The sequence below is a fragment of the Macrotis lagotis genome, chromosome 2 (genome assembly GCF_037893015.1).
Source record: "Macrotis lagotis isolate mMagLag1 chromosome 2, bilby.v1.9.chrom.fasta, whole genome shotgun sequence".
NCBI lineage: Eukaryota > Metazoa > Chordata > Mammalia > Peramelemorphia > Peramelidae > Macrotis > Macrotis lagotis.
In genome coordinates, this window is record NC_133659.1 from 129870022 (window position 1) to 129889405 (window position 19384).

Consider the following 19384-nt stretch of genomic DNA (forward strand, 5'->3'; position numbering starts at 1 on the left):
CGGAATTCTCCATGATATTTCTCTGAAAATCACTGTTTTTTTTGTGAATTCTATCACTTAGTATCTGTTTAGAGGAGTCATTCAAAGTTGTTTGGGAAGCTCTAGGTGATTCCTAGTTCACACAACCATCTTGGCTCTGCCTGGATGTCTTCCTTCCTTCCTTCCTTCCTTCCTTCCTTCCTTCCTTCCTTCCTTCCTTCCTTTCTTCTTTCCTTCTTCTTCTTCTTCTTCTTCTTCTTCTTCTTCTTCTTCTTCTTCTTCTTCTTCTTCTTCTTCTTCTTCTTCTTCTTCTTCTCTCTCTCTCTCTCTCTCTCTCTCTCTCTCTCTCTCTCTCTCTCTCTCTCTCTCTTTATTTTGCATATGCCTACAAGTGGCATTGAATTATCAGGTGATATGCACAATTTAGAAATAATGATAATAAATAGCTGGCATTTATAGCATCTATTTTGTACCAAAAAGTATGTTAAGTTCACTAAAAATTGTCATTTTATCTTAAAACCCACCATGGAAGGTGGATGGTACTATTATTTCCATTTTACAGATGAGAAAACTGAAGCAAACAAGAGCTAAATGATTTCTCCAAGATTTGAATTCAGGTTTTTCCTAACTTTTACTTGCTAACTGCTTCTAGTGAATTTGAGAATATCATTCCGAATAACTTCACAAAATAGATAGATCAATGCATGTCTCCATCAACAGTATCTTAGCACACTTGTCCACCCATTGTCCTTCCAACTATTGTCGCCCTCCTGATTATCATTTTTGCCAATCTAATGGCTATGAGATGAAACCTCAGAATTGTTTAATTTTCATATCCTTAGTCTTTAGGAACATTTTTTTGTATAGGTTAAGTGATAGTTTTGGTTTCTTCTCTTCAGACATATTACTTCAAATCCTTTGATCATTTATCACCTATGAAACAGTCCTTGTTCTCATTTGAAATAATTTTCTATATATCTTGGTTACCAGGTCTTTTCAGAGAAACTCACTACAATATTCTCCTACTCCCTAAGTTTGCCTGAAATCATTATGTGTGAAAAAGATTTTCAGTATTATATAATCAAAATTATTAACTCCATCTTTTGTAATTCTTTTTATTCCTTGGTTAATCAAGAGTTCTTCCCTTATTTCTAACTGTGCAATGTTTCTATGAACCTTGACTTTGATATGTGATCCTATCATTTCCAGTTTTATATGGTATGAGATATTGACTTAAACCTAATTTGTCAGACTGATCTTTAATTTCTCTAGCAGTTATTTTTGAATAATGATTTCTACCTCAATTGACATCTTTGGATTTATCAAACTCTATAGTATTGTGTTTATTTGGTCCTTTGTCTTAGTTACCTAATATTTTCTACTGATCAATATTTCTATTTTTTAACCAGTAGCAAATAGCCTTGATGATTATTGCTTTGTAGGATAGCTTGAGACCTTGTATTGTTGGGCCTCTTTCATTTCCAATTTATAAAGCAATTTCTAGGGGCAGCTAGGTGGTGTAGTGGATAAAGCACCGCCCTGGAGTCAGGAGTACCTGGGTTCAAATCCGGTCTCAGACACTTAATAATTACCTAGCTGTGTGGCCTTGGGCAAGCCACTTAACCCTGTTTTCCTTGCAAAAAAAATAAAAACATAAAACAATTTCTCATTAGACTCTTGACATTTGGTTCTTCTAGATCAGGTCTGTCCAAAATGCAGTCTTTGGACCTCATGCAATGTGATTTTATGCAACCCCCTATGGATTTACTAAATACTTTAGTAAACAAAGCTGAACTACCACAGAGTTCTCACTAAAATGGCATATCAAAATACAGTGTGTATTGTTTTCAGTAAAAAAAAGTGTTAAAAGTAAGGTTGGACAGCCCTGATCTAGATCAATTATTCTCATTTCCAGTTTTATAGTTTGATTGGTAGGATCTGCATTTTAAAATTACTTTAGAAAGTCATATTTTTTTATATTAGCACAGTTCAATCATGAGCAGTTAATACCTTTCTAACTATTTGTTCATCATTTCTATAAAGAAAGGTTTATAACTGTAGTTAACTTGGACATGTCTTGTAGGTGGACTCATAGATATTTTGTACATTCTGAAGTTATTTTTAAAAAGAATTTCTTTTTTCTATCTCTCTTACTTTTGGATTTTTGCTGGTAATATACAGAAAATCTAAGGATTTGTGTAGATTTGTTTTTATCATGCTAATTTGAAGTTATAAATTGCTTCACTTGAATTTTCATTGAAGCTCTGGGGATCACGATATTATTAACATTTGCAAAAAGCAAAACTTTTGATTCTTCTTAGCTTATGCTAAGTATGGTATTATATGGTATATATGCTGGTATTATCATTATTATTATAAATAACATATATATCAAACTATATACCCCTGATCGTATTGATAAACTTTAGTTCTAGTCTTTCTACAATTTGTTCTTTGACATATATTCTTTAAGGTTATAATGACGTCAATTAAAATTTCAGGTCTTTATTGAAATGTCATGTAATGATGACAATTTTATATTATTGAGTTCATTCAAGGATGTATTTACTATTTTCATTTTTATTTTTAAAATTTTATACCCTATTATATGGTGTATTTTGGTAAAAATGCTGCTTATAGATAAGAAACAACCCTACCCACATGTAATTCATACAACCTACATATGTATATGTGCATAAATATAATAGATATAATAATTTCTATTTCCATTCAGTATTCACTAACATATTTAATTTTCCTAAAAATTGTTTTCAATCTATCCCAAAATCTTATCTTATTCATCTTTTTTTAGATTTTTCTTCACCTAAAAGTAGAACACTGAGTTTCCAATTACTATAGATTTATTTATTCCCTTTGATTCAATTAACTTTCTTTAAGTATTTAAATCCCACATATATATATAAATTTAAATCTCACATATATACACGATGTATCACTTAAACTAAGTATTGATATTATATATTGATATTATATACTTGTTATAAACAACATATTGTTAGATTCTACTTTCTAATTTATTCTACTATCCTCTTCTTGTACTTGGGTGAATCCTTACATTCATGTTCACAGTAATGATTGTTAATCATGTATTTCCTTTAATCATATACTCTTTTACTTTTTCCTATTTTCCCCCTGTCCTCTTTATCTGTAAAGAAGAATGGGGTAGAAAAAGAGAAAAAGTACTAACACCAGAAGTATATTTGAAGTGGTGTGCCCCACTGCTCTTTACCTACCCCAGATTCCAATTTCTAGTTCTTAAATTTATTGCTTTTTTCAATCTCCTCTATTCACAATCCAAAGGTAAGGTCTGCTTGTGATAGCTTATAGACTATTTCATTCCTGACTCTATTTCTATTTCTCTTACACTATTTCCACACCAAATACATGGGTTCAAGCCTCCTTTTTTTTTCAGCTAAGATACGAACTCCCACTTTCTCCTACTTTCCCCAACATATCTATATATTCTTTTCCTTTTGCATTTAAATTGTGTGAAATAGTAAATTCTTCCCAATTTCTTCATTCCTGTTTTCCTTTGCCCTTCTCTTCTAAAGACAACTAAAATGAATTCTGTGTATGTTGTGTGTGTGCTTGTGTACACATGCACATGTGTTTAGGTCCTGTGTTTGTTACTTACTCCCTTCTATCATCCAACAAGAATGGCCATGCCCTCAATGGTAGGAAAAGGAGTAGATTATGTGAGAAATATGAGTTCTGAATTGGATATGTTGTTTGTGAAGGCTTTTGGATATTCAAATGGAAATGTCTGGCAGGATTTTGGTTATTTGGGACAGAGTTCTGGAGAGAGCTAAAGGGTGAATAAATAGATTTGGGGGTCATTTGCATAGAAATGACATGAATTTAAGGGAGATGGTGGGATCAGAGAACAAGAGTAACTATGTCAAAAACAAAAGGTACACACAAACATAGGAAGCAGGAAATGGATAATGATTCTGTGGAAGACAGAAAAGGACTAGTTAAACAGAAAGAAAGGGAACCATGGCATAAAAACCCAGGCAACAGAAAATATGGGTAAGAGGGGTTGGTTAAACTATGTCAAATAGCATAGAAAGGCCATGAAGGATGAGAATTGTGAAAAGGTAGTTATATTTAGCAATGAAGAATACATTGGTGACCTTGGAGAGAACAGTTTCATTCAAATGATAAAGAAAAAAGTCAGATTATATGATATTAAAAACAGGGTGAGAACAGTAACAGAAATATTATAACAATGATTAAAAGTGTGAAAGATTTAGCTACTCTGATCAAGACAAAAGTCCAAGACACAAAGGACCCTTGATGAAAAAAATGCTATCAACCTCCAGAAAGAAAAGCAATGAATCCTAAGCACAGATTGAAGCATACCTTTTTGATTTCTTTTGTCATTTTTGTATTTTCTTTTGTAATATGACTAATATGGAAATCTGTTTTGCATGATTTCACATGTATAATTGATATATTGCATATGCTTGCCATTTTAAGAGGGGGAGAGACAGGAGAGAATTTGAAATTCAAAAATTAAAAAACATGTTAAAATTGTAAATGTTATTTGGAAGTATTTAATGAAATGAATTTAAATATATGGGATTTTTTTAAAAAAGAAATGAATTAGAAGTAAAAACTGGAGGCAATGTAATAAATGTAGAAAGCTTTACCTAATAGTTTGAATGATGATGGATAAAAGAGATAAATCAAAAAACTAGGAATGGTATTAGTAATAAGTAGCTATCAAAAATATTACTTTTAAGAATGATAGAAACTGAATTAAAAATATGTCAAAAAAACCTAAATCCCCCAAAACCCAGAACCTTATTGTGCTGTTTTGATTTACAGGCTTACCTAAAAATCCTGTGATAAAAACTCTTAGGCAATCAGTAATAGATTTTAGACAAAGCTTGCCTACTATCATAGCTTTGATAAATCCTTTTCTGAAACCTCGGCATTGGGATTCAATACAGGCGATTATTGAACATGCATTTGTTTTGAATAGACAGAGCACAGTAGGGCAACTTCTGGAGTATGAGGTAGGTATAAAATATGAATCTGAAATACTTAGAGTTCTGTTCTTCTAAGTTCTCAGCTTCTCCCAGACAAATTTGGGCAGGTGATAGAGAAGACACACCCATACCCACAACCCACACCCATACAAACACTTATGTGAAAGAGTTAGAAACAAAGAACAGTGACTATTATGACATCTCTGGAAAGGTTAGTTAAATTAAGGAATATAACTGGTTTAACTTTCGGTTAATTTTTTTTAATGTTGAGGCAATTGGGATTAAGTGACTTGCCCAAGATCACACAACTAATAAGCATTACATATCTCAGATCCTCCTGACTTCAGAGTCAGTTGCTTGATCTTGGCTGTGTCCTACTTTCACTTTGGACACAAATCTTTTAGGACATGGGGAGAATATTGCAAGGCTTTGGACTCTGCTATTAGATTTACAACATCTTTTATGAAATGTAAACCTTTGTTTACAAAAGTCTATGTTTTATTATGTATAGGTCGAGAAATATTGTAACTATAGGCAAGGGGACCAAATTACAGAAACAATGTGATCTATTTAAAAACAGTGCTTTTCTGCTAAATTCTTAATACCATAGGGGGGAAAATCATTCATTTGATGTGTGTTGGCCTGCCAATACCATTCATTGCCAGCTACTTATTGAACCCCATATTTTAAAGGAAAGATGGAGAAATGGAAGAGAATTTATATATATATAATATATATATATATATATATATAATAGGACAAACAAAAATTATCAAAGTAATTAAAAACAAATGGGGTTGGAATTTTTGAAGTGAATGGTTGTTTGAAAAATCTTTACTTTCATTTCCATGAAGAGCAGAGAAGAAGAAAATGAACTTCATAATAAGAGATTGTCAGTTCAATAAAATTATATAAATATTTATATGTTGCCTACTAGGCATGGTACTATGCTAAGTTCATAAAGTCAAAAAAGTTCACAATGACAAAAAGCAAGTGCCAAATAGACCCTGTCTTTGAAGAACTTACAACATTGATTTTAGCTAGCTGGATTTAAAGGGAAAAATCATCAAGGTATGAGTGCTTAAACATTGGGGTTATTAAAGGAAGGACTGCTGAGATAGATCACATAATCCTCAGTTTTAAAAAAGTAAATCAATAAGCATCTATCTGGAGAGAGTTCAGCTGAATTTGGTCCTCCTAGAACCTATTGCTACAAATGTTACTTGGGAAAGCATCAATGAGACTTTTAGTTTGGGAAGTTTATGAAATCTTAATAACAATGTATCCTATGCAAATGAGATCTTGAATGAAAACTTAGTAGGAAATTATTGTATTGGGTACTCAAATGTTTTTTTTATTTTAGATTTATCACTATGAAGAAAAAATAATTGAAATATCAACAATAGCAACAAATGAAGCTTCTCTGGAAAAAATGCTGTTAAAGAATATTGAGCTGTGGAACAATACTCCTTTACATTTGACTGTCCATCCAACAGACAATTCCTCAGTCCTTATTATTTCATCCATAGATGATGTATTAGCTCAATTAGAGGAGTCTAGAGTTATAATTTCAACAATAAAAATATCTCCCTATCTTGGAACGCTGAAGGTACATATCATGACACAAGAAATACATTTTCAATGTTTTGATATTTAATGCTTTATTTACAGCTTGTGCATTCTGTAACCTTCATGGTTATACATTATTCTTGTGTATCTTTTAGTGAAAGAAACTCAGATTTTTTTTAACATAAAACTTTAGTATGACAATAAATACTGGAAAATTGAAATTTTAAAAAGCTTTGTATTTCCTATAATAACTTCAGAGTAAATTTCACTTAGAATCAGTTAATCAGTATGTATTTAATAAACAACTGCTGTTAGAGGCAGCTAGGTGGTACAGTGGATTGAGCATCAGCCCTGGAGTCAGGAGTACCTGAGTTCAAATCAGGCCTCAGACACTTAATAATTACCAAGGTGTGGCCTTGGGTAAGCCACTTAACCCCATTGCCTTGCAAAAATATTAAAAAAAATAAACAACTACTGTATGTCAAGTAATGTTCTGGGTGCTAGTGACACAAATATAGAAGGCACTGAATATTTGATGATGGTATGAGTAAAGTGTAGAAACAGTTTACCAAAGAAATATTTTGAAATAAAATTATACAATTTCAATTTAGAGTTTTTATAAAAAAAGATTTCATTTAATTCAACATGGCTACAACTATGAACTTTTAAAAATAATGCATATTTTATTCTTTCTGGTATATTCTATTGGAATATTATACAAACAATAGGAAACCTTTCACCAGTGAGTCCAAAATGGATTTCAATTCAATTTCATTCAACTTAGAGGAATTCCAACAGCTAAGATTTATACACACAGTTATGAAATCACTGAATGGTTAGAAAACTAGTATCTTAAAAGTTCATGGGGTGTGGGGTCTGGAATACCTGAGATTGAATCTTGCTTCCATAGTTCCTGGTTGTTTGACCCTGTACATGATATATTTTAGTCTCAGTTTATCAAATGTAATGGAGATTAGACATTTAATTCTGCAGATTGCTGTGAAGATCAAAGGAATTAATCTATTTAAAGTGCTTTGTAAATTTTTAAATGCTATATAAATATTTGCTATTGTTTTCCATTAAAGTGATTACCTTTTTGTTTAAGTGATCTGCAGAATCCTATTTTTCCTTACAAGAAAGTTAGGATTTTTCCTTATTGGAAAAAAAAAGAAACTTGGGACAGAACATATCAGAATATTTTCAGCATGATTCTCAAACCCTACCACTCCAAATCAAATAATGAAGGAAAAAACATTCTATCAAATATCTAAAGAGGAATTAATTCCTGTGCCATAAAAATTACTCTCAAACTTAGATTTAGTAACACTCTACCAAATTCCTTTTATAAGACAAAAAATGGCCCTCCTACTAAGACTAGGGAAACATAGACTTAACAAACAAAGAAAAACTATGATTTAATCTCACTTATCAGAATTAATTTAAAAATTTTGTATTCATGCCATGGATGCAAAGTTGGCTTTATATAAGGAAAATGATTAGCATAATTTTCATATAAAGAATACAAATTACAATAAACACTAATTGTTTCGATAGATGCAGAAAAAAAAATAACTGAATTTAGTGTTTCTGTACCTAGCATTAGCCAAACTCTTTTTAGGGTTTTTAACAAGTACATTCATGGGAGGACCTTTCTTTACTATTATTGAAAGAATATTTAAAATTAAGAATTATCATTGTTTGCAATAGAAAAATACTAGAAACTTTGTATACAGAAGGCTAAAATAAAGATAGTTCCTCATCCGGTATTATTTGACATAGTCTTACAAATGCTAGCTATAATAGTAAGATGAATTGGAATATAGGCTGCTTGAGATACAGAATTGTCTCATTTTTATCTATATACTCCCGGTGCTATACCTAGCTTATTAGCAATTTTCTTTCTTGACCAGTTGACATGAGAAGAAAATCAAAGATGGATCAAGTGAAAAAAAGGAACTAGGAGTAAGTCACCTGGCCCATAGTGGATACTTATTAAATGTTTATTGATTGACTGTCAAAATTATTCTACTTGTAAATGACATCATGGTATATTTAGAAACATTGAGAGAATCAATTAATTTACTGACCTACAGTCACAGCAATATTTCAAGATATAAAATAAATGCTAAATTGAATCATTATTTCTATGCAGTCCTAACAAAATCTAGGAAAAATATTAAGAAAAAATTTATTGCCCCTCAAAGCCCTTAAAATGCATCAAATGTTTGGGTTTAACCCACAAAGACACTCATAAGATTCATATATGTATAAATATGTGTATATGTATATACACACACATAAACACATATTTGAAAATTGTCTTGACAAATCCTTGCCAATATGACAATAACTCCTAAATGAATTTAAATATTTGGTACCATATCATTCAAATTTATTATGGAATTTTTTTAACTCAGCAAAACAATAAAATGTCTAGAAGGTAACATTATTGCAAACTTGAAATAATATATATGTGTATATATATATATATATATAAACTGTAGTCATTAAAACTTTCTTTTATTGGTAAAAGAATAGAAAAATGGACTTGTAAAATAGTACAGATAAGTAAGAACCATAAGGAAGAAAGGACATGAAAACACAATAAAGCTAAGAATATGAATTATGGGGGAAGCAATCTCTTTTTGACAAAAACTTTAGAGAAATCCAGAAATTAAACTAGAATCCAATATATTATTTTATATTGTATATTTACCACAAATTACATTTATATGTACCACAATTTCCCCAGATGTATATGCTATCACAATATAAAGGCATACACAGTAAAAAATGCAAATTAGTTGAAATCAGGTACCTTTCACAACTATTACTAGAGAGATAGAGGAAAGCTAAAAAGGGAAAATGTTGATTACCTAAAATTTTAAAATATTCACACAAATAAAATCACTAATGATAGAATTATAAGGGAAATGGTAGAGAGATTCTCAAGGGAAATAATTTTTAAAAGGATGAAGGAAAGAACATCAGATCTCAAACTATTGTACATAACTGCAATCATTAAAACAATTGGTACTATTTGAAAAGTAGATTGATAAGTGAAACAGATTAGGTACTCATCATATAGAAGCAAATGGACATAGTAAATTGTGTTTAATAAACCCCCAAACCCAAGCTACTAGAAAAAGAATTCATTATTTAACAAAGATTTCTGGGGAAAACAATAAAAGTCTTCCTGAAAGTAGACAATTGACAACCATCTCCCTTTATATATACAAAGACTCTTAATGGATTTATGACTTTAACGTGAAAGGTCACATCAACAACAAATGAGACAAGCTAGGAAGAAGTTACTTTTCTGATATACAGGAAGCCATGTATGAGCCCACGCAAAATAAAGTGAGTAGAACAAGTAAAAATTTTTATAACAACAATACTACAAAAACAAAGATTTAAAAAAAACCCTGAGGACTCTGATCAAAGCAATGACTAATCTTCATTCCAGAGGACCAATGTTTAACAATGATAAGTCAAGTCAACAAACACTTATTAAACACCCAATAAGTTCCAGGTAGTTTACTAGGGGCTGAGAATACAGATAGAAAACAGTCCCTGATTTCTAGAAACTCAAGAGTCTGATGGAGTGACCACATGCATACAGCTATGTGTAAACAATATATAACCAGAATCAATTAAAGATCATCATGGAGGGGCAGCTAGGTGGCGTAGTGGATAGAGCACCAGCCCTGGAGTCAGGAGGCCCTGAGTTCAAATGTGATCTGAGACCCATAATAATTACCTAGCTGTGTGACCTTGGGCAAGTCACTTAACCCCACTGACCTGCCCCCCCCAAAAAAACTAAAAAGAAAAAAAAGATTATCATGGAGAAAATGTTCTGATATTGATGACCAGGAAAAACTTCTTGCAGAAGGTGGAACTTTAGCTGAGACTTAAAGGAAGCCAAATTCCAGGAGATAGAGATGAGGAAGAAGAGAGTTCAAGACATGATAGAAAGATGATGAATTTTCATTGTAGAATGAGAGATATAATTTTTGGATGTGGAAAATATGGGAATTTGTTTTGCTTGATTACACTCAACAAAAGGGTTTGCCCCCTTCCCACAGTTGAGGTGTGGGCGAAAGAAAGAAAATCAACTTTTTATTAAAACCAAACCGTTTTTTTTTTTAATTTATTTAAGGCAATGGGATTAAGTGACTTGCCCAAGGTCACACAGCTTGGCAATTATTGTGTCTGAGGCTGGATTTGAACTCAGGTCCTCCTGACTCCAGGGCCAGTACTCTATCCACTGTGCCACCTGCTGCCCCTTCAAAACAAAACTTTAAATATAATTTAATTTTAAAAAGAATTCAAGATTGAAAAAAAGAAAGTAGGGCATTAGATTAGATGCACTCTAAAATGAATACTTTCCTTTCAGTTGAAAACCTTCAGTTGTCTGATTGGATGGGACATCTTGATTTGAGTTATAATTTGAGTTACAAGATATGATTTGTGGGAAAATAAGATACATCTTGAGGGAAGGAAGGACTTCATGAAAAAATGAAATGTAGCATTGTTCAGGGTTCTTGTACCTGAAGCTAAAGACTGAAGAAACGGTTGTTTTTAAGAAGGTTAAATGAAAAGAACCTTGGCAAAATATATGAATTTAAAAAAACCCAACAAACTGGATTAATATCAAGCAGCTTCTCCTCAGACACCATATTTTCATTATTCTCAAGTGAACAGTTTAGAAATCATGTGGTCTTACTCAAGAGACTGTTAAGGCAACACTCAATACAAAAAAAAAAAGAGGCAAAGAGATGAGTCCCCAACACATCGTGTGAGATGTTTGATTTAGAAAAAAATCAGCTTCACTCTAGAAAGAATACCTAAGAAAATTAGGGAGTTACCACAAGGGAAGCAAGAGAGGAAGAAATAGCAGAGTACATTGCTAAGTTACTGCACTGGCTCTAAAAGTCCCATTGAAGCAAAGGAGGAAGAATTAATGGAAGTAGGATAAACTCATATGCTTCTGTATTTTTTCTTCCTCCTCTCTTTTCCTTTCCCCTTTCCTCTTTCCCTATTTCCTTCTTTCTCTCTTCCCTTCCCCTAGCCTGATATTAAGAAATTTCTATATCTATTTACTATTCATTATATTTGTTGAATATTATCCTTTTTCTTAATTATTAAAGTGGACAATTGAAATATTTTATATTGTTCTTTATTAAAATAAAAAGTAAAAAGTGAACTTAAAAAATTTTTTTTCATTACTGTTGATTCTTCCTCTAACAGTGATTCTCAACAGAAACCCTTGCTAATGTTGAGTGTTGTTTAAAAAAGGATATGGGCAGAATTTAGATTTTTTTTAACTATAAAATGTCCTTTTTAATGCAGCCTCTTGTAGATGATTGGGACCAGAAGTTGGATCTCTTCACTCACACTTTGGAAGACTGGATGACATGTCAAAGAAGCTGGCTTTATCTTGAACCCATTTTCCTTGTTCCTGAAATACAAAGGTATTCAAATTGAAATAGTTCTTTACTAGAAAATGTATATTAGTTACTTGTCCCATTTTCTATGACTTTTACTATTTTAATTATCTTAAGTTTACCATATTAAGATTATTTTGAGCTATACATATAAAATATAAATTGACAAATCAAGTTAGCAAGCATTATCAAGTGCTTACTATGTGTGGGGTCCTGGGCTAATCTGTAGGGCTACAAAAAAGGCAAAACACAATACAGTATCCTGGGGAGACAATATACAAACAACTGTACACAAATACAATAGACAGAGAGTAAGATGGAAGCAATTCCAGAGAAGAGTTGCTGGTGTTGAGATAGATAAGCAAAGACTTGGAGAAATTGAGATTTTAGCTGAAACTTCAGATCAAAGAGTTAACTGGGATATTAAGGGAGAGTCCTTCAGGCATGGAGTTCAATAAAAAGATACAGGATCTCAAGAGTGTCCTATGGAAGGGGTGGCAAGGAGATCAGTGTCACTAACTTGTAGAATATACAGAAGGTAGTAAAGTTTGAAAAGACAGAAAATATAGGTAGGAGCCAAGATGAAAATAGCTTTAAAGTTCAAAAAATTCATTATCATAGTTTGTTTTAAAGGAGGACAATTCCAGATATTTCTAGAGTGACTCATTCTTCAATTATTGGGATGAAAATATAAGGAAATAAGAAAACTTTCAATTGCTTCATTTTGTTTCCCGTACTACAAGGTTATTAAAATATTTACAAACTGCCTGGGCTATATATTTATTAAAAGGCACCACCATTATATTAAGTCATATTATATGTAGCAGTATTATATTTTACTAAACTAGACTTTCTTAAGCATTAAAGTACGAAAGTCAATCAACAAACTATTTTCTATGAGCCTCACATTGTGTTTAAGCCATTCAGATACAAACAAAACAAAACAAAACCAAAGAACTTATGAATTTGAAGAACATATATTTTGCTGGGGGAAACAGTATATTCATAAATACTGGTACAGTAAATAATGCAAGATAATTTTAGAGGGGAAGTAATTGAGAAGATGAGGAAAGGCACTGGGGACTGAAATTTGAAGAAAGTCAGAAATTCTGCAAGGCATAAGAATTCCAATTATAGAGGAAAAGTACAAAGTTGTAGAGATGGGAAGTAGAATGTTCTTTCTAAAGAATGTTGATGAGGCCAATTTACCTGGACCATAGAGCAGATAGATGGAAGTAATATTAATGAAGACTGTTAAGTTACAAAAGGAACAGGTTGTGATTATCTTTAAAATTCCAAAGAAAAGTTTATATGACCCCAGCGGTAATACAGAGTCCCTGGAGCTGATTAAGTGGAGAGCTAACATGATGATTACATTTATTTTAGGAAAATCATTTTGGCAATTGAATGGAGATAGAATTGAGTAGGGATGCCAAATAGACTATATTGTAATAGTCAAGGTGAGAGGTGATAAAAGGGCATGAACTAGGATGGTGGCTATATGAGTAGAGAGAAGGGAATGTATGGAAGGATATTACAGAGATAGAAATAATAGGATTTGGATAATAGATTGGATATGTGGTTGAAAGCATCACTAAAATTATCAAACAGTGACTGGAAGTATGGTGGTGTCTTAAATGATAACAGGGAAGTTTGGGAAAAGGTGGGTTTGAGAGGAAAAGGTAGTGAATTCTATTTTGGACATGTTGAGCTTGAAATGCCTAAGGCAGGTGTGATTCAAGATATTTAACAGACACTTGATTTTGTGGGATTGGAGCTTAGGACTGCCATTTTTATTTGTATCTGACTCTTCATTATCACATTTGGAGTTTTCTAGGACAAATATTATGGAGTGGTTTGCCTCTTCCTTCTCCAGCTCATTTTACAGCTGAGGAAACTGAGGTAAATAGATTTAAGTGACTTGCTCAGAGACATATAGTTAATAAGTATTTGAGGTCAGATTTGAACTTCTGACCCCAGGCTGACATTCTATCCACTGTGCCACCTAGCTGCCCTCAGGAAAGACAAAGGGTTGGGGAAAATTATAATAGCTATAAGATTATATGTTGTTTCCTATAGGGATAGTTTTTATCAGTATTCTGAATGCCATCTTGAAAGTTTTAATTCAGATGAAGATCTGAAAGCTCACTTATGACTATGTCCCAAAAATTGACAGAGGGCTAATATTGTTCTCTATCAATGACAGACATTATCCTACAATGGGAAAAAAGAAATGTTCCTTAAACTTTAAGTAATATGAGATTTATCTAAAATAAGGCCATTATGAGACATTATTGATCCATTTTACATTATCCTTTTTCTTTAAAAAGTTAAATATGAATAGTAGCATGTTGGAATGAGTAAAAAATGCTTAACAATATTCTTGTGATTTTAATTAGAAAAGATAACAAAAATGTAATAAAGGACAACACATAATAAATTACAGCATTGTGAATATGATATGCAAATCCATTTTGATAACTATAACAAATATTTCTTGGCAGAAAATTTTTTTATGTTAAGGATTGAGAATAATGCTTTAGAAAAGTAAAGTCATCTCAGATCTTGTTTCTATTTATAAAGGCAGCTTTCAACAGAAGCAAAGCTTTTTGGTGAGGTGACTTCTACATGGAAAGATTTGATGTCAAGAGTAAACAATAAACGTGATGCTTTGAAAGTAGTCATTTCAGTAAACACCATTGAAATGTTGCAGGCTAGCTGTATGCACCTTGAAAAAATAAAGAAAAGTCTTGAGGTAAAACCTGGTCATTTTAGCATAAAGAATCTTTTAATTCAGTATAGAACAGAATAACATTTCATTTGAAAAAATTGCAAGAGTTTACAAAACAGTACCATTACTTGTCTCATACATATCAGGAGGTGGGGGAGAACTCAAATTATAGGACAAACATTATATTGAATTAAAGCAGTTAGTGGTATTGTCCCTCTGAAACTTGATGACAATATGCTACAGAATGTGGTTCAGGAAACCAATTTCTTTGAAAAGAATTTTTATTTACTCTAAATTTAGTAACCATTAAGAGAAACCAAATCCAAATGGATAAGCAAAAATCAACAAAAACTGAAACTATAAACTGCATATTTATAATTTGTTTCTAAATGTAAATTGCTTTTGATAGGATTAGCAAAAGTTTTCCCTTCCTTTCTGAACTTTTCTGTATTTAAAAGTTTCTGTTGGCATTATTATACTTACCACTATTTTGTGTCCATAGCCTTGTATCACTTACATTTCTGTTTATCATTTTTATTTATAATCTTTATATTATCACTTAGTGCAATACAATTATGTAACACAATTGTTTAGCCATTCATCAGTGGACACAATTATTTTAAAGCACTGCTATTATAAATAATGTCTCTATGAATATTTTTGTACAGATAAGTATTTTTCCTGTCAATAACAACATTAAGTTCAGTGATAACTAAGTCAAAAAGAATAAACATTACAGCTCTTACTATATATAATGCTATATAACTTTGCAAAATTATTATAGCAATTAAAAAATCCACCACAGGCATATAACAATATCTTCAAGTCCAAACAACATTGAATTTTGTTTTCAACTGTCTTTGTAATGTTACTTGTCATGATATTTTATTTGTCATATCAGAGTTTTTAAATTGTTGTTTTTAGGTAAATAATTTAAGAAATGTTCTGGTTCATTTGTGCTTTATTTCTCATTTGTATATATCCTTTTGAGAAATTGCTGCTTATGTTCTTTTACCACTTATATATTTTAGAGGTGGGATCATTCAGGCACTTAGTATCAACCTCAGGGATAGTAGAAGAAGGGTTGGTTAGTAACTCTCTTTCCAAGGTCATTCCCAGGTTCCCTGACTTTGAGTATATGCTGGGTTCTGATAACATCCATATGAAGGGAAGACAACTCTCATTCTGAGTGACCACTCTTTGGTAGCAAAGTTTCTTTTTCTGGTTTGGAGGCTGGAAAAGTTAAAGAAAATGGCTACATGGTAGGGACACTGGATTTATTGACTTAGAATAAAAAAAAATTCAGATAATAAAGCTCCCTTAAAATAAAGAGGAATTTGGAAATTTTCTGGGTATATCCTTGAAAAGATTAAATTTATTGGGAAAAGAATCATAAGACAACTGAGATAATAATATGGCATCTGACAATAAAATAGGGGGAAAAGAATCTTGGCCAATTTACCCCATGAGTAGTAAAAGAATCTTAAAGATGAACCTACCTTTCTAAGTTGTCCTTACTGTTTCTTTTGGAATTGCTCAAAAAGAAAATGATTGGATATTAGGTGAGCATACCTCAGGAACATGACAAAAATGGTCTATGTAGCAGACAAGTAGATACTACCACATGGCTAATAATAAGATATTTTGAAAATGCATTTCATTCATCCTAAGCTAATAGTAATGAAGCACTTTTAAGATTTACATTTGTTAGCACATTTCTCTCATAACATCTGTATAAAGTGAGGACTTTTGGGTACCCACTCAATTTTACAAATGAGGAAAATCTGAGAGGTTAAGTGATTGCCTATGGACACACAGTCAGTTCATGTCAGTTAATCTTTCTTCTCACTAAAAATCTCCACTCTTACTACTATAACCTACTATTTCAAAAGAAAATGTCATTTTAGAATGGTATTGAAACATATACTTTTATCTCCAGTGGCTTAGTTTTATACATGTTTATTGCATATCATTGAAAATATATGATATCTTCACATCATTGTATTGGGTTCTTACTCATATTTCTCTATTTCATCTGAGACAGGAATATCTTGAAGTGAAGAGAATGATTTTCCCAAGATTTTACTTTCTCAGCAGTGCTGAACTTATTAACATTCTGGCTGAAAGCAAAAATCCCGATGCTATCCAGGTAATGTTTTAGTACAGTGCTTAGGGATGTTCTTTCTTGACCATGTCAAGACTTTATGATGCTATTTTGCTATGTTTCTGGTCTACAGCCTCATCTTATGAAATGTTTTGAGAACATAAGACAGTTGTTTATTTGGAAAAAAGAAATAGGCCCTCCTCTGGTCACATTGCTCATATCAGCAGAAGGCGAAACACTTCTTCTGTCAAAGTATGGTATTTATTTTGTAGTTAATATCTATTTAGAATTATCAAAATCTTAATATTAGAAAATACTTTTATTTGGGATTCTGGTCATTCTTTAAAGGAGCTTAACTAAAGTGTGATAGCGTTACGTGGGCAAAACATTTGAATGGTCTAGGGAAATATTGAAAAATGGCCCTTCTCCTTACTTCTCTTTAAAAACTGGACTTCTCTATGTTCTTGCCTTTGGAAGTTTCAAGTTTTCACCACAACACATGCAAATTAGTTACTCATAAAGTTAATAACTGTGGATCAGAGAAACATTTTTCTGGCACTAAAATATGCATATTTGTTTGTATTTATCATTTAATATATTAAAATATATCTTATTGTATCACTAATTCCATAAATTCCAGCCTCCTTCCCAGTCCTATTACTACTTATTCATAAATAATTCAGATAAAGAGATAAAAAAATAAGTTAGGCATATGTTTAAGATAATTAAGAAACAAGCTTCGGAAGTTGTTTAAAATTACCCTTCAGCATACAAATAACTAAGATAATTTGCATTTTTATAACTATATATAATTTCAATAATTGAAAATGAGAGAATTTTTATAAACTGTTTTTTCCTGGATAAATATGTTCCTAATATCTAAAATAATGTTAATTTAGTTGTTACAGTTGAGTCTGACTCTTTGTAACCTCATTTGGGGTTGTCTTGGTAAAGATACTAGAGTAGTTTGTTATTTTCTTCTCCAGCTCATTTTAAAGATGAGGAAACTGAGACAAATTGAATTAAATGACTTGCCCAAGGTCACACAGCTAGTACATATCTGAGACCAGATGAGTTTTCCTTACTCCAGGTCTGGCACCCTATCCACTTTACCACCCTAGCTAACTCTAATATAAACTATGGAAGAATAAGATGAAAGTAAACTAAAGACCAGCATCATTAATGAATGTGGTTCTAAAAATTTTAAATGAGAACCTGTGACAATTTTTCCAAAAATTATTCACTTTGGTCAAGTTGTTTTTGGACTTAGGAAACACAAATGATCATAAAAGAGACAAAAAAGCAAAAACCCTTCATGATTATATCAAAAGATACAAAAAATTTAAAAAAAATAAAATTCTAAAAATTTTAAGATGCTAAAAATCCAGTAGCAACTCTTACCTCCCTTTCCTTTTTGAATATTCTACTCCTACCCACAAATTTTGCTCACAACTCAAATTCTCTACTTTTTGACAACAAAATCTACTAAAAACAAGTTTCATGATCTTTTTATCACTGTCACCATTTTAATTTGCCAGTGCTTTTTTTCATAGCAGGTTTGTTGGGGTTGCTCTTGCCACCCTTAGAGGCAGCTTGACTTTCTCTCTCCAGGCTTGAGAGAATGAGACAGGAAACCTGAATCTCTGACAGTTTTAGCAAATTGGCTTAGCTAGCTCCAACCAGAGTCATAAGTTAGGAAAGATGATGTGAGCTTTGACCCAGGATGCCAAAAGTTAAAGGGAAGCAGGAGCATTTGCATTAAGCTTAATACCTAATTATCAAGAATAAATTGTTTTAAAATTAGAAAGGTACCAAATGGCATGCTTTCTTACCTGTCCTGGTTATACCTGAGGTGAGTTATTTGAAAGATACTTCACCCTGTTCCATCTCTATCATACCACTTTCCCCATCTGGGTCAGGCTGGCAAATACCAGTCTCGTGAAATTCCAGAATCTTTGTTCTCAATATTCCAAGGAATTTTCCTTGGTGTCAAAATTTCTATTTCCAATTCTGGTTATAACAGACTTACTCCCCTTCAATTGTGTTCCTTAGTCCTATTGAAAGAGTAGCACATGGTCCTAATGGAGGATTATTAAATAATATCTGGTAGATTTCATTCCTTGATTTCAAAAGACTTTACATTCCAAAGCAGAACTAACCTGAACTAGTGGATAGAAAGCTGGCTCAAGTCAGGAAAACCTGTGTTCAAGTCCTATTTCTGAAAAAAAAAACACTGTTTATATGGTTCTGAGTAAGTCATTAATTCTCATAATACCTAAGCATCTCTTGAATACTCTGTATTGTAAGGGGCAGCTAGGTGGTACAGTGGATAGAGCACCAGCCCTGGAGTCAAGAGGACCTGAGTTTAAATTGGACTTCAGACACTTAATGATTACCTAGCTGTATGACCTTGGGCAAGTCGCTTAATCCCTTTGCCTTGCAAAAAAAAAAAAAAAAAAAAACAAACCTCTACATCACAAAACTGATGATGAACTTCACAGTAGAAGGAATTTCCTCAGAGGATTTCTTTACATGAAGA

General features: G+C 32.1%; 1 protein-coding gene across 1 annotated transcript in view; it reads left to right on the plus strand.

Moving 5' to 3' along the window:
• The window catches only part of DNAH14 (dynein axonemal heavy chain 14), a 577586-nt gene that overhangs the window by 259067 nt on the left and 299135 nt on the right, over positions 1–19384 (plus strand). Inside the window, 1 exon segment of the mRNA XM_074220908.1 lies at positions 16057–16093. Within this exon segment, the coding sequence (XP_074077009.1) occupies positions 16057–16093 (37 nt within the window).